This window comes from Narcine bancroftii, chromosome 2, assembly GCF_036971445.1.
Source record: "Narcine bancroftii isolate sNarBan1 chromosome 2, sNarBan1.hap1, whole genome shotgun sequence".
Classification (NCBI taxonomy): Eukaryota; Metazoa; Chordata; class Chondrichthyes; order Torpediniformes; family Narcinidae; genus Narcine; species Narcine bancroftii.
This window is the reverse complement of record NC_091470.1, coordinates 352,489,589-352,505,396: the sequence shown is the minus strand read 5'-3', so window position 1 is coordinate 352,505,396 and position 15,808 is coordinate 352,489,589. Positions and strand designations below refer to the sequence as shown.

Sequence of the window (15,808 nt, the reverse complement as noted above, 5' to 3'; positions counted from 1 at the left end):
TTTGAAAGATCAGGAAATTGAGGTCTTTATAGAACTGATACACAAAATGTTGGGTCCAGATGGAATGTTTCTGGCCTTCCTCCAAAGACTAATTATTCTTCTCAAACAAAAATCTTAGTCCCACCCAAGTTTGAATAATGTCTATGGTTTTAAAAAAGATAAAGCATAAACAAAAAATAGTTCCCAACATGTTTATTCCTGTGCTGGGCTGTAATCAGGCATTTGATCCAACAGTAATCTTATATGCACATTTCAATTTACAGGTTGTAGCATTGAGCACTTTTCCCATTAAATTCAAAACAATATCATCCTGATAATTCGGAGGATGAAATTTTGTCACAAATGAGCTTTTGGCTTCAGCGTTACAGGACATTAATAATGAGCCAACAGCAAGGCAGCAGGACAAACACTACTTCTGCCAATCTCTGTGGATGGTTCAACACATAGCAGGTTGAACATAAATTGAGCTCAAGAATGACGGACTGCAACTTTTTTTTTCCTTTCCACTGATCGATGCCACTGTAGCTTCAAAGTTGCTAGATGTGGCATATTAACAGTAATCAAAGCATGAAATACACATTATTATCATTCATGAAATTCAACACATCTTCCTGATAGTGCTCAGGAGATAAAATCTTGTCACAACTGAGATTTTATTTGGCTTCAGTATCACAGATCCATGATGGTGAGGTTTAATTATAGTAATAATACAGACATTTACAAATGCTATCATAGCTCAAGAATGTCAGCAGTTTTTTTTTTGCAGTGCCATCAGATCAACAGTAATTACCGCACATTAGTTTCACTATTATTGTGGACTTGAAATTGCACTGATATCCATGTAAAAAAATTGCAGAAGTAAAGATGCTCTGCAACTTTCTGAAAATCACAGTGTGCACACAACGGCAGTAAAAAAAAAAATTAGCTAAATTAAAAGGCAAAATTATTAGCATTTCACTGAACCTCCAGGTTACTGGGAAAGGAAATAAAAAACTTTTTAAAGAGCATTGTTCAACTCTTTTTCCATTGTTACAATGCAATAGGTCAGTGCAATGATTTCGATCCACATTTTATCACAGTTACATTGAACAATACAAGGAACAGGAATGTCTACTTTTCTCAGGGCAAGGATGCAATAGCCCAGGAATGAGTTCTTGTGTATTTTTCACATCCCAGCTCAGAATCAACAAAAAATACTTGATATTTTGTAGGTGCATATTCACCCATATTAATAATGTCAGGAATGAGGGAGCTTTGACATTTATTGACCTGAGCTATCAATAAGCAACAAGATGGTATATTACTCGGAGAGAAAGCAAAAGAATTTTAATGAAAAAAATGAAATCCTAGTTTGTTAAATGGTGACAAAATTAGGCATAATCAAATATTATTTAATAGGTTTTCCTTAAATGAGATTCTACACCTCAGAGATTAGCTCAAACATTAGCAATTAAAAACAAATCAGAACCATCTCCAGTAGTGCCAAAGACCCTTACTGGTAAACATCAAGCTTCTATTTTATTTAGATCAACTAAATGGATTCCTGATGATCTGACAGAATTTATTGTGTTAAAATACAAAAATGGTTTGAACTGGACTGTATGGCTGCAGGGGTTACGGAAGTGCTGAAGGTGAATCTACTGACACTTGGTGACTCTGGGTGGGGACTCTCTTTTGCTGCTCTCGCTCTGACTAAGTCTGACTGCAAGAGGTGCTTAGGCAATTCCTGGCAGCAGGCAAGGAGAAAATTCATGTAATATGACAGTTTTATTACTATGATAATAAATTTAATCTTGATATGATAAAATATTGCAATCTCACCGAGATTGTTAGCACTCACCTATCTGCAACAATACTGGTGTTACCAAGGCAGTTTCCAGTGCATAACAGAACTCCCTGCCAAACATCACTGCACCATGCATCACCCATAATTTGATGGGAATGCGATCGATGGATCCCTCACTAACTGTTTCATCACCATTCTCCTCTACTTTTTTCAATTTTGTGAGCAATTCTTGTGCTTGAATAGGTTCTGCATCGTCATTCTGCGGAGCCATTGCTGCTATAAAAGGATGGATTTTTTTTCCCCCAAAGTAAACGTTTCCTCCCATTTCAGTTGTAGAATTAGCACTTCTCTTCCACCATTTCTTGCAAAACGACACCAGATGAAAACTATTTGGTAGAAGCTTTGTATTTATGGCTTGTTTATTGTCTATTAAAAATCCATATCAATTGCCATTCAGTTAATACTAGTTTCATTATAGAGGAGCTTCTGCAATATAGAGATGAGGCAGTGACGCAAAAAGGTAGTTCTCTGTTGCTCCCCATCGAGCGACCGTTCTGAAACAAAAAAAAGATCAACCTTAGAGCCATTTAGTGCAGTAGGAAATAACAGTCCATGCTGTATCTCATTTGCAAATTCACACAATAAAACATTACAATAACTATAAAAAGGTATATTTCAAAGTACTCAATTTCATTATCTAGATAATGAATAATTTTAATTACACAAATGAAGAGGTTTAGCCATGGGAACATGCAATGGTCCAAGCTATGCCTGTCCTTTTGTTGGACATGTGGACCATTTAATATTGCAAGCTTGTGCAAGCAAGACTCCTCAAATCTTTCTCCATTACAGTGATAACTGCATTAGTGCTGCTTCCTCCCCCATGTCGCGCTCATTAACTTGATTCACTTTGCTGCCAAATTCCATCTGGACTTCAAATTCACTTGGCTCATCTCTAGCAAATCTTTCCTCTTTCTCTATCACAGTCTCCATTTTGGGAGACAAACTTTCCAGACATCTTTTACAAAATGCAGCAACTCCCAGAATTACCTTGACTTCACCTCTTCCCACCCTGTCGCATGTTAAGATTCTATTCCTTTGTCAATTCATCAGTCTCTGCGGCATTTACTCTCAGGATTATGTCATCCATTCCAGGACATCCTCCTCCTCCCAGAAAATGTGGGCTCTCCTCAACTACTATTAACAGCCTTCACAAAGGCCATCCACAAATTGGAAGAAGAACATCTTGTATTCAAACTCAGCAGATTCAAGCCAGACAGCATCAATATTGATTTCCAATTTTCAATAACTCTATCCACTGGTCTCTTATTTCTTCCCCACCCCATTTCCTCTCCTATCAGAGAGCATTCTTAGCCTCTGTCCATTCTGCCATCACTTGTCAGCTTCTTTCTCCTGCCTGTATCCATTGGTTTTCTCTTACCTGCTAGCCTGTGTTAAGCCCCCCTTTCCCAAACACCTCTCCTCTACCTTTATATTCAGGGGTTTCTTTGACTCTCGGCACTCCTGAAGAAGGGTTCAGGCCCAAAACGTCAATTGCTTTTTACTTCCTGTGGATGCTGTGTGACCTGCTGAGTTTCTCAAGCTTTTTTTTGGTATTGCATTAGACCCCAGCATCTGTAAATTTTCTTTTTGCAGACATTTTCATTGCATAATTTATACTCCACCAGCCTGTGTAAATGTCACTTCAGCATAAGGATCATTGATGCTAGATAGGGAACGAGCTCTGGCAGGAGAGAATAATTCAAAGCAGTAGAATTTTCATTGATTACAACAGAAAATGGCAAAACATACAGCAGGCCAGTCAACACCCCAGCAGCTTGCATCACCTACTTGAAGTTTTATTGTACACGATTTGCAAATTTATATTAGGTTCTGTCTGTCTGAAACCATGCCTATTTATTACAAGCACTTCACTTAATCCCTCCATTATTTCTGATGTATCCCACCATTGATCATACATCCAGCAATGAAAAATAAATTTTGTCCTGTTGCCTTTGGTCCAAAATTTCCTCAAATGCATGTCATTCTTGTTTCTTATTTTTGTACATAAAACAACAGCAGTTCTGCCAGAGCTGCCGAAACGGCAGCGCTGCTGCAGCTCTGGGAGAGCGGGGAGCAGAGGCACAGCACCATTCCAATGGGTTCAACTGCCCATACCTAATGCTGACGGTTCTGCACAGGCTTTAAATGGCCTGTTAAAGGAACCAATGATGTATTATTTTAAAATTCTCCAACTGCGGGGTCCGTACCCAAGATGGCAGTGCCTATGCTCAGCAGTGGTCACGAAGGGGCAGACTCCAGGGATCAGTGGATCTGCACAGGGCACCAGAAACAGGGAGAACACCTTCTATTGAGAAGGATAAAAAGGCAACAGCCCTACAGAATGATGACCACAACAGACCATGAGGGGCTCAGCAGCTGAGGGACCCAAAAAGGTTGCAGATGACTTGCAGTTGGGGGACCTGCGCAGGCTAAGGGTTGCTGAAGACTGGCCTATGCCAACTAGGTATTGTAATTGGGATTTGAGAGAGTGCTGAGGGCAAGAAGGGTCTCAGGCACTGACGACTTCATGATCGTGATGGAGCTCAGGATGCCGATGGAGCGAACGTGCTGCAGTGGCCGAGGGAGAACAGGAGACAAATCCACAGTCACTCAGTGACCCTAAAGGGACTCTTGCTTCTCTTTCTCTTGTACCATAAGGGGCACTGGGCAACTCAAATGGCAACTCCACCTTACGGCAGGCACAGAAGGCAATTTTGTGTAATATTACACACTCTGTACTATTACATGACAAAGGAATTTTGAATTACTTGCTTCTGTCCATACGTTTGGACTCCTCCCATGACTCATTGCTAATCTTTTTATAATGCTTCAAACAATAAAAATGCAATCATATGCACAGTTGGTAGAATCCTCTTTGTCTTTCAGAGTTGGCTTCTAGTCTTGCTACAACCAATATATTTAATATCCCAGAAGTGTATCAAATACACTGAGCATTCTTTCACTCTTAATCCAATTAATGCAGCCACATTTGTACCTTTTGCTGTCTACCTTTATTCAAATCAACACCTTTTTTTAAAAATACACCATTTCAACTATATGTCCTTGACAAATTATAGCCATTTTGTATTTTCTTTTTCTTCTTTGGCTTGGCTTCGCGGATGAAGATTTATGGAGGGGGTAAAAAGTCCACGTCAGCTGCAGGCTCGTTTGTGGCTGACAAGTCCGATGCGGGACAGGCAGACACGATTGCAGCGGTTGCAAGGGAAAATTGGTTGGTTGGGGTTGGGTGTTGGGTTTTTCCTCCTTTGCCTTTTGTCAGTGAGGTGGGCTCTGCGGTCTTCTTCAAAGGAGGTTGCTGCCCGCCAAACTGTGAGGCGCCAAGATGCACGGTTTGAGGCGTTATCAGCCCACTGGCGGTGGTCAATGTGGCAGGCACCAAGAGATTTCTTTAGGCAGTCCTTGTACCTTTTCTTTGGTGCACCTCTGTCACGGTGGCCAGTGGAGAGCTCGCCATATAACAGGATCTTGGGAAGGCGATGGTCCTCCATTCTGGAGACGTGACCCATCCAGCGCAGCTGGATCTTCAGCAGCGTGGACTCGATGCTGTCAACCTCTGCCATCTCGAGTACTTCGACGTTAGGGATGAAAGCGCTCCAATGGATGTTGAGGATGGAGCGGAGACAACGCTGGTGGAAGCGTTCTAGGAGCCGTAGGTGGTGCCGGTAGAGGACCCATGATTCGGAGCCGAACAGGAGTGTGGGTATGACAACGGCTCTGTATACACTTATCTTTGTGAGGTTTTTCAGTTGGTTGTTTTTCCAGACTCTTTTGTGTAGTCTTCCAAAGGCGCTATTTGCCTTGGCGAGTCTGTTGTCTATCTCATTGTCGATCCTTGCATCTGATGAAATGGTGCAGCCGAGATAGGTAAACTGGTTGACCGTTTTGAGTTTTGTGTGCCCGATGGAGATGTCGGGGGGCTGGTAGTCATGGTGGGGAGCTGGCTGATGGAGGACCTCAGTTTTCTTCAGGCTTTGTATTAATGAATCGACAACTCATGTGCTGAGTTCCTCTCCTTGCATTGTTAACTTACAAAGACCCAATTCAGCTGTTCCAGTGCTTTCAGTATAACCAAGACTCGCTTCAATATTTTGAAAATATTCTACAGTAAAGCTAATTTGTTTTTATGCTCAAAGCACAAGAATATTTAAATTGCTGTGCAGAAAAATATTGAGCAGAGGGTGAAGAAAAGATGCTGCATCTAATTGAACATTTAAAAGTGCTGTCACTATTGCAATGTACAAAAACTGAGGAATTAAGTCACCAAAAATATTAACCATTTTTATCCTCACAGACACTGCCACATACTAAACTGAACAATAATTTTAGAAGGTAGATACTGATGTGTGAATTCTGTTTCATTCCTTACAAATGTGTATATTGCTTAAGTGCTTTGAAATGTCACTATGGCAAAGAATTGCTGGAGAAACTCAGCAGGTCAGACAGCAGGTCATAAATAGTCGGTCAACATTTCAGGTGTAGATCCTTTAACATGACTACGTGGAAGGGGGTGATATTACATAAATGAAGGGAGGAAAGAAGCTGATGTAGGTGATTGGACAAAAGATGTGCAGGGTGGAGAGACAGGAGGCCTTTTCACTCCACCGTGTAAAATGGAGATTCCTGGGAAATTTTCCCAGGAACCCTCCTATGAACCAGCAGTATGAAAATATCAGCCCGGTAAAGTTACCCAGGCCCACAGTCCTACCTCTTATGTAGGGCCGCAGACTCGGTTAGATTCCCAGAACACCGTCTCCCTGCGGTCTAAATCGGCAAATGGCCAAGTAGGGGAAGCGCTGTGACATCAGCACTTGCACACTGCGTCATTGTGTTATCATTTCAGATGTCAACCTCAAATTGCCTTCAATAAATCAGTTAATTCAGCTGTTTGTTAATTGGTCTATATACATTTATTCGTGTTTGTATGCTTAGTATATGCACACATTCTTTCCACTTCCGGACATTGTGAGTGCGTAATGACATAATTGCTTGAGGCAGGTCCCCCTAAATTACAGGGAATTTGGACCAAAGTGTAAAAGGCCCGTGAGGACTTGCATTCCCTGGAATTTCACCCAGGTCCAAGTAGGGTCACTGCTCGCCTGCAGTGTGAAAAGGCCTAGGGAGACCACCAGGAAAGGTGGGAGAGAGGAAATTTAGAGAGGGGGAAATAAAGCAAGTACAGATGTAGGTAAAAGGGATGGTGAAGGAGGGGAGACCGCTTAGGAACAACAGGTGCTGTAGGTTTCTGCGAGGGATGCTGGACAAAGTGACAACTCTCTGCCTGCGTTGTGGTAGACAAAAACCAAAGAATTTCATGCATGTTATATTCTAAAATGTAGAATTATGTGACAATAATGGAACCCTTTCCTTTACTTTTTTCATTGCTGTCATTTGCCTTCCTTGTTACCTCTTCAAAATAATTTGGTCAGACATGACCTTGTGTTAAATCAATGTTAGCTTTAATCTGTGTTCAAATGTTTATAGCATTCTTCAGAACTATGAACTCTGCAATAATTCAATAGCAGATCAATAAACACAACTTTAGTTTGGAGAGTTCAATTTAGCAGTTACTTTGAATTATCAGTGACACATCAGCTCAGCCACAAACAAGAAAACAAGCCTGAAGCTTGGTGCTGTACAGTAATTGTGTTGAGCTAACCGTGCCGCCCCATGTTGTAGTTTTACAAAACATTAGTGAGGCCACACTTGAAATGGTGTGTGCAGTTTTGGTTACCTGGGTATAGTTGGAAGAGGTTTTACAAAGTTGCTGGTAGAAAAGTTGTGTTACCTTGAGAGACTGAAAAAACTACACCCTTTTCCTGAGAGCATAGAATGTTGAGAGGGGATCTTATTACAGTCGACAAAATCAAAAGCAGCATATACAGTACAACTCCAATTATCCAAAATCTGATTCTCCAAAATCCTCATTTATCTGGAAAAAAAAATTAAATTTCAGATAAATGAAGATCTGAAACAAATGAGAAATCCTTATTTATCTGAAATTTTTATGGAGCTGAATTGACCTCACAGCTTGAAAAAAAATTCACTCGACATGAAAGTAGAACGACAATTGTCCTTATTTTAGGTAATTCCCTTCCCTATTGACTTTTCTTTCCAACTCTCCCTCTCAAACTGCATGCCACTGTCTTCTCGCCACAAGCAGTCAGAAGAAACCCTGGTCCTGGCGTCATCAAGGAGAGCTGACGCCTGAGCAGGGGCGGCACGGACCTCGGTGGGGAGGTGTCTGTGATCGGCGGTGGCCGGCATTTTTTTTGGTGAGAATTAAACACTACAGGTAGTCCTGGACAAGTTACGTCCAGCTGCACATACAACCAAATAGAGCACCAGGTGTAGGCCTATCAATTATAAGCCTGCAAGTTTGAGGTCGGTGCTCGGCAAACTAATGGAAAGTATTCTTAGAGATAATATGTACTAGTATCTAGAGAGGCAGGGAAGATTAGGAACACTCAACATGGGTTTGTGCAGGGAAGGTCATGTTTGACAAATCTTGAAGTTTTTTGAGGTGACTAGGAAGGTTGATGAGGGTAGAGCAGTAGTTGTTGTCTATATGGATTTCAGTAAGGCCTTCGATAAGGTTCCACGTGGAAGGTTGGTAAGGAAGGTTCAGGAGCTAGGCATTAATGTTGAAGACAGTCAAATGGGTTCAATGGTGGCTAGAAGGTAGATGACAGAGTCATGATGGATAACTGTGTCAGGATGGAGGCCAGTGACAAGCAGTGTGCCTCAGAGATCGGTGTTGGGTCCCTTATTATTTGTTAATTACATTAATGATTTGGATGATGGAGTGGTAAATTGGGTTAGTAAATATGTGGACATCCAAAAATAGGGGGATTGTGGATAGTGAGGATGGTTTACGGAGAATGCAGAAGGATTTGGACTGCTTAGAAGAGTAGGCTGAAAGATGACAGATGGAGTTTAATATCGATGTGTGAGGTGCTTCATTTTGGGAAGAATAATCAAAACAGGACATATGCAGTGAAGGGGAGGGCATTGAGGATGCAGAGGAACAGAGAGATCTTGGAATAACAGTTCATTGTTTTTTGAAAGTGGAATCTCATGTGGATAGAGTGGTAAAGAAGGCTTTTGGAATGCTGGCCTTTATAAATCAAAGCATAGAATAGAGGAGTTGGGAAGTGATGTTGAGACTGTTCAAGGCATTGGTGAGGCCAAACTTGGAATATTGTGAGCAGTTCTGATCCCCAAATTATAGGAAGGCTATCAATAAGGTAGAGAAGGTGCAGAGAAAATTTACTAAAATGTTGCCTGGATTGCAGTATCTAGAATACAGAGAAAGATTGAGTAGACTGGGTCTTTATTCATTGGAGTGTAGAAGGTTGAGGGGGATTTGATAGAGGTGTTTAAAATTATGAGGGGGATAGGTAGATGAGATGTGAATAGGCTCTTCCCCTTGAGGGTAGGTGAGATTGAAACGAGAGGTCATGAGTTAAGGGATAGGGGGAAAAAGTTTAGAAGCAACAAGAGACCTTCTGGAAGAGGTGGTTGAAGCAAGGTCAATTTTGTCATTTAAGGAAAAGTTGGATAGGTGCATGGATGTGAGGGGATTGGACGGTTATGAGCAGAGTGCGGGTAAGTGGGATTCGAGGAGATCACTTAAATAGGTACAGACTAGAGGGGTCGAGATTGCCTGTTTCCATACTGTAATTGTTATATTGTTATGGCTATATGGTTATAAAACTACTGTACAAATAAATATTTTGTATTAAAAGCACTGTATACAGTGTTCCCCAGTCCCAGCAGCAATGTGAAATCCCTGCGGCAGCTAGAGGTCCCCGTTCCCTGACTTACGACCAACCCTGATTTACAACCAATACTTCAGTCCCCATTATGGTCTTAAGTCGGGGACTATCTGTATTTTAATGCTTAAAAAGCCTTCCCTCGTTGTTTGTTGTTTTTTTAAAAAACACTGTTACAAGTGATTTGCTGTGGCCATTGGGCTCTTTTTAAAAAATGACGAGTTATCTGAAAAAAAAAACGTTTATCTGACATAGGCCTGGTCCTGACCATTTCAGATGATCAGAGTGTACTGTATATGGTGAATAATGACAGTGTTTCAAAGAGCAGGAGAATCCAAAACAAGAGGGTATAACTACAATGTGAGTGAGTTGGGATTTCAAAGCGATGCAAGGAGATACTCTTCATTCAGGGGGGTGGTGGGCATATAAAAAAAACTGCTGAAGTGGTTGAGGCATCCATGTTAGCTTCCTTCAATAAATACATGAATGAGAGGGGATTGTAGGGGTAATGGACTAAAGCAAGAGGGCACTTTGTTTGGCATTGACAAGCTGGGCCTCTTTCCATTCTGTACAACTCTGAGCATCAGGATTCATTGCAGGAACTCAAACTTCCGGCCACACAAAATCCACAATCCAAAAGAACCATTATGGACCACAAAAATTAATAGGTGTGAATAAAATGTTTCCCCTGGTGGGTGAGTCCAGGACAAGAGGGTACCCATTTAAAACAGTTAGAGGGTTGTGGATTTGTGGAATTTGTTGCCACAGAGCTGTGGAGACCTGATCAATGGAGGAGTTTAAGGAAGAGATTGATCAGGATATGGGGGAAAAAGGCCAGAAATTGGAACTTGATGTGAGAATGGTTTAGCTCATGTTGTAGTGACAGAGCAGACTCATGGGCCAAATAGTCTACTTCTGTTTATCTTGTGAAGACATATAGTGGCCAGATCTCTTAAATTGGTGAATATCCAAAAATTACATATCTGATATGCTGGAATCAATGTTACCAAACTACAGCCGTTGGATTGCCCACTATGACAGCTAAGGGACAACTAAATATTACCTTGAGTATTCAGTCATTCTCAACTGACATTCTATAGATCAGTTCATATGCATGAAGTCGCTTGTTCTGCTCTACCAGTTTAATGTTTTGACTGCGTGGAGCCAAGGTCACAATTGAACTGCCATTAAATTTATTGAATGGAACAGGCTCAAGGGAAATATGCATGACCACTGCCTTTTTGAGTGAAATGGGGAAAAACACTTTAAAAGAGTGGAAAAATAATTAATATAGGCACAAACATACACCTTCTCTAATCCAAATTTGCAGGCTTTAATCTTCTGCAGAAAATTACTAAATTGGCAACCACTGAATGCATACAACTAATGAAAAAGAGAGAACATCATTACACAAGCAGTCAGAAGAACTTCTTGCATCATAAACAAAAAAAAATGCACGTTAATGCCCTAGATTACAATTCTTGGTTTAATCCAATTCATTAATTAGCACTCTCCTGCCTTAGCACGTCTTATTTATGTAGCTACTTTAATGACGTAGGAAACAAGCCTACTTCAATTACTCTGTCTTGCCACAATGCAGTAACTTAAACTTCAGTAACCTTTTGCCTATTCTATTGATCATGAGGGGGGATCTTCTTCACTCAGAGTGGTGGCTATATAGAATGAGTTTCCAGGAGAAGTAGTGGCAGCAGGGTCAATTTTGTCATTTAAGGAAAAATTGGATAGGTATTGGATGGGAGGGGAATGGAGGGTTATGGCAGAGTGCAAGTAGGTGGGACTAGATGAGAGTACTTAGTGTGGTATGGACTAGAAGGGCCGAAATGGCCTGTTTCCATACTGTAATTGTTATATGGTTATATAGCTTTTTTCAACTCAATTCCTTTTATATTGTAACTATTGTAAATCAGTCAAAAATACATTAAAATTTCCTACAAGAGCCAGAATGATCAGGCCTTGCCAAAATTCCTCAAAATTTAAAAACATTTTTAATGAAACCAAAACTTGTTCACCAAATAGTTGGGTCTTCCCAACTGAACTAGATTCTATACCATTCATTTTAAACCAGAGAAAAAATATGAATGTACTGAAAACAACAGTATAAATGGACAGACACATCATTAACAATTAATGGTAATAGATTAGAATGCCTAGTCTAGGATTAACAGTGGAGAATCTGGGGCTTATATAACCATATAACCATTTACGGAGCGGAAACAGGCCACGTTGGCCTTTCGAGTCTGCACCAGTTCACTGATTTTATGCACCCTCTTCAGGCATTGGTCCCAGTAGATCATGTCGATGGGGGTCTGATGATAATCTATAAGGACTACATGAGCTTGAAGGTTACATGGAAGTTGGAATACAAATGATTAATAAATCAAACCTTTAATCCTCGTTCATATCTTCTCATTTTTAATTTTTCTCCAGTTTGTTTTGCATTATTAATTGCAACCATATAGATCTGAATTCGTTCTTCCAATCCAGCAGTATTCTCCGAAATTGTGCTCGACTTGCAAAAGTCATGTATCAAAACAGAGGACAGCATCAGAAACTCTCTCAGTGGGGTGGGCGACACCGTCACACTTCCCCCTCATTGCTCATGCGTCAGTCAGCACTTCATGCGCCGCAGTCATTCTTCCCCCTCGTTACGCATGCACGCGAAAAGAAACATGGCCGTGCACATCGCTTTTAACTAGTCGGTGCCTTTTCTGACACTTAATTTATCCTCCATTTGGAGGTGTCCCCCAAATGGTAGGCAAATTAATATCCGGCTCAAGGTGGCACCAGACAGAGGGCTCAAAAACTAGACTCCATCTTAAAACCAATGGCTGAACAAACATTTCAGGCCTGTGCAAATTTGGATACACCACCTTCTCATGCATTCTGGAGCCGATGTTTTGGGAGTGGCAATGCTTGTGGTGCTGGCGAGTCTTTGACAAGAGGTCAAGTAGAGTTACAGGAAAGGTCTTTTAAGTGTTCATGCTTAATGCAATCGGAATGATGAGGGCAAAAAGATATGGGCTATCTTGGACACTTCCAGTGTCCCTGATTTCTACACCTGTGGGAAGTGTGGCCAATTGCAACTCCTGACTGATCAAGTTAGGGAATTTAGTCAGATGGATTACAAATCATCAGGGAGGCAAAGAAGGAAATTAGTTACAGTGATGTAGGAAAAATAAATGAATAAGCAGTTTGTGCTGGATTCCCCTGTGGCCATTCCCCTCAGTAACAAGTATACCACTTTGGCTACTGTTGATTGGTTGACCTTTCAGGCAGCAGTTGCAGCCAGGGTGACTCCAGGGCAGGCTTGTGGCTCAGCAGGGAATGGCAGAGTTAGGCAAAGCCATACTGAGCGATGACTCCATAGTTTGGGCCAGACAGGTGGTTTTGGATGGTGTGTTCTGTCCGAGTGCCAGGGTCAAGAATGACTCATCATTTGCAGAAAGTGAGCAACCAAAGGTCATTGAGCACATTCACATCAATGGCATAAGGTAGGAAAAGGATCAAGGTCCTGCAGAGCAAGTTTAGGGAACTAGGAAAGAGAACAAAAACAGGATCGATGGAATATTCCTGGTGCCATACACTAGTGATTTTAAGATTGGAAAGATAAACCAGATAAATTAGTGATTCAGGGGCTGGCCAATTGGGAAGTTATTAAACTGGAGAGATAAGTGGCTGATAGGCAGGAAGCAAAGGGTTGAAATGAAGGGTTCTCGTTCTGGATGGCTGCTTGTAACTTGTGGTGTTCTGCAGGGGTCAGTATTGGGGCCGCTGCTGTTTACAATTTATAATTAATGATTTGGATTGTAGTATGAATAGTTTTGTGGATGACACCAAGATAGGTGGCGGAGTAGGAAGTGTAGTAGAAACCATAAAGTTGCAGAAGGATATAGACAGATGAGGAGACTGGGCAAAATTATGGCAGATGAGATTTAACAGAGAGAAATGTACATTTTGGCAGTGGAAATTCAGGCCTCAGATGTGCAAAGGGACCTGGTGTGGCCTCGTGCAGGGAAACCTAAAAGTTAATGACCAGGTGAAGAAAGCAAATGCTATGTTGGCATCATTTCAAGAGGAATAGTGTACAAGAGTAAAGAGGTGTTGATGAGGCTCTATGGGGAACTGGTGAGACCTCATTTGGAGTTCTGTGTGCAGTTTTGGGCCCCCTATCTGACAAAGGATGTGATGTTGTTGGAGAGGCTCCAGAGAAGATTTACTAGGATGATTCCCAGAATGCAAGGGCTAATGTTCGAGCAGCGTTTGGCAGCTCTTGGGTTGTATTCATTGGAGTATAGGAGAATGAGGAGATCTCATTGAAGCTTTTCATATTTTAAAAGGTTTAGATGGGTTGGATGCGGGTAAGATGTTTCCCTTGGTGCGTGAATCGAGGACAAGGGGGTCATAGTCTGAAAATTAGAGCTTATCTATATAAAATAGATAAGTAAGAACTACTTTAGCCAGAGGGTCGTGGATCTGTGGAACTCCCTGCCGCATACAGCAGTGGAAGCCAAATCACTGGGAGTATTTAAACAAGAAATAGACAAGCATCTCATTAGTGAGGGCATCAAGGGATTTGGGGAAAAGGGCGGAAATTGGAACTAGTGTAGAGTAGCTTGGTGTAGATTTACGGAACAGACTCGACAGGCCTAGTGGCCTGATTCTGTTCCTTCGTCTTGTGATCTCTTCCGGGGGAGAGGTGACCTCCACAAAGGGGAGGCATTGCACATCAACTGAAGGTGGCTCTAAAGGATTGCAGGGGGACTTTCTAGTGCTACTCTACTCAGGGGAGGGGTGGGGTTAAATTAGATTGGGGGCCCAGTGTAGAGATGAGACGGATGTAAAGCTGGGGGCTAATACTGTACTCAAAGAGAGCAAGTTTAGTACAGAGGACTGACAGGAGACAGCAAAGAGATCAAAGACTAATTGATTAAACTCCATTTATTTCAATGCAAGGGGACCAACAGGTAAGGCAGACAAACTCAGGAATGGACTGGCTCAGAAAAGTGACTATAGCCATAAAAGAAATGTGGCTGACAGAAAAACAAGATCGGCAATTCGATTATAGATGCAAAAGGTTCAAAAGAGAGGCAGGCAAGAAAAGAATGTGTTGGCCTTTTGATGTCAGAAGACATAAACTTAGAGCAGTTCAATTGTGAAGCCACAACACCTCTACTTTCTAAGGAGTCTGAAGAGTTTTGACATGTTATCAAATACTCTTCTACTGGTGCATTGTGGAAAGTATGCTGACAGTCTACATTGCACCCTGGTTTGAGAATTCAACTGCCCAAGAATGCTAAAGGATCAAGTAGGTAACAAACAGCCATACCATCACCGGATCTGACCTCTCATCCAATGAATGCACCTATGGGAAGTGCTGTCTCAAGAAGGTAGCCAACATCAAAAAGGACGCCCATCACTTTGGTCACAACCTCTTTTCACTGCCATCTTCAAATTGAAGGCACAGAAGCCTCAAGACTAGCATCTCTAGAGTCAAGAACAATTTCTCTCCAATAGCAATCAAGCCATTGAACCTCCCCTTCTTACACTAATCATGGACTGTCCAAACACCACAAAAGGTTTGCCTATTGCAATCAATATAGCTGAAAGTTTTAGAGCAGTGGTTTTCACTCACATTCCACCTTAAGAAATCCTTAATGTCATAAGTGCTCTGTGTTTAGTAAGGGACACTTAAGATGGTATGTAAGTGGAAAGTTCGAAAACCACTTTTGATCATACCTAATTGACTCGTTACATGCACAGTTTCATAACTCCAAAGGAAATGGGCCGATGACAATTTTTCCTCAAGCAAAATATTTCAGGAACAATTGGTCAGGAGCAGTGATTCTCACCCTTCCCTCCCACTCACATCCCACCTTAAGTCATCCCTTACCAATCACAGAGCACTTATGGCATGGGGATTACTTAAGGTGGAATGAGAGTTTGGGGGCAGTTTGAAAACCACTGATTTAGCATGTATTATCTATTTCTATGCATTTATTCTTTTAAATTCAATTAAGTAATTTGTAGGTAGTGTTTTGCAATTGTGTTTTTTTTATACAAAGTACCTGTTTAGTTGCAAGTTATAATTTCTGTGTTTATGTACATTGTACAATGTATAATGACAATAAACTTCATAATTGGACAG

At 41.3% G+C, this 15,808-nt stretch overlaps 1 protein-coding gene across 2 annotated transcripts in view; it reads right to left on the bottom strand.

Moving 5' to 3' along the window:
* LOC138755761 (solute carrier family 45 member 4) overlaps positions 1 to 15,808 on the bottom strand; it is an 84,380-nt gene that overhangs the window by 56,666 nt on the left and 11,906 nt on the right. For both annotated transcript variants that reach the window (XM_069922314.1, XM_069922313.1), the window contains one exon: positions 1,841 to 2,340. In XM_069922314.1, coding sequence (XP_069778415.1) covers positions 1,841 to 2,111 — 271 coding nt within the window. In that variant the 5' untranslated portion in view covers positions 2,112 to 2,340. The remainder of the gene's footprint in view (positions 1 to 1,840; positions 2,341 to 15,808) is intronic.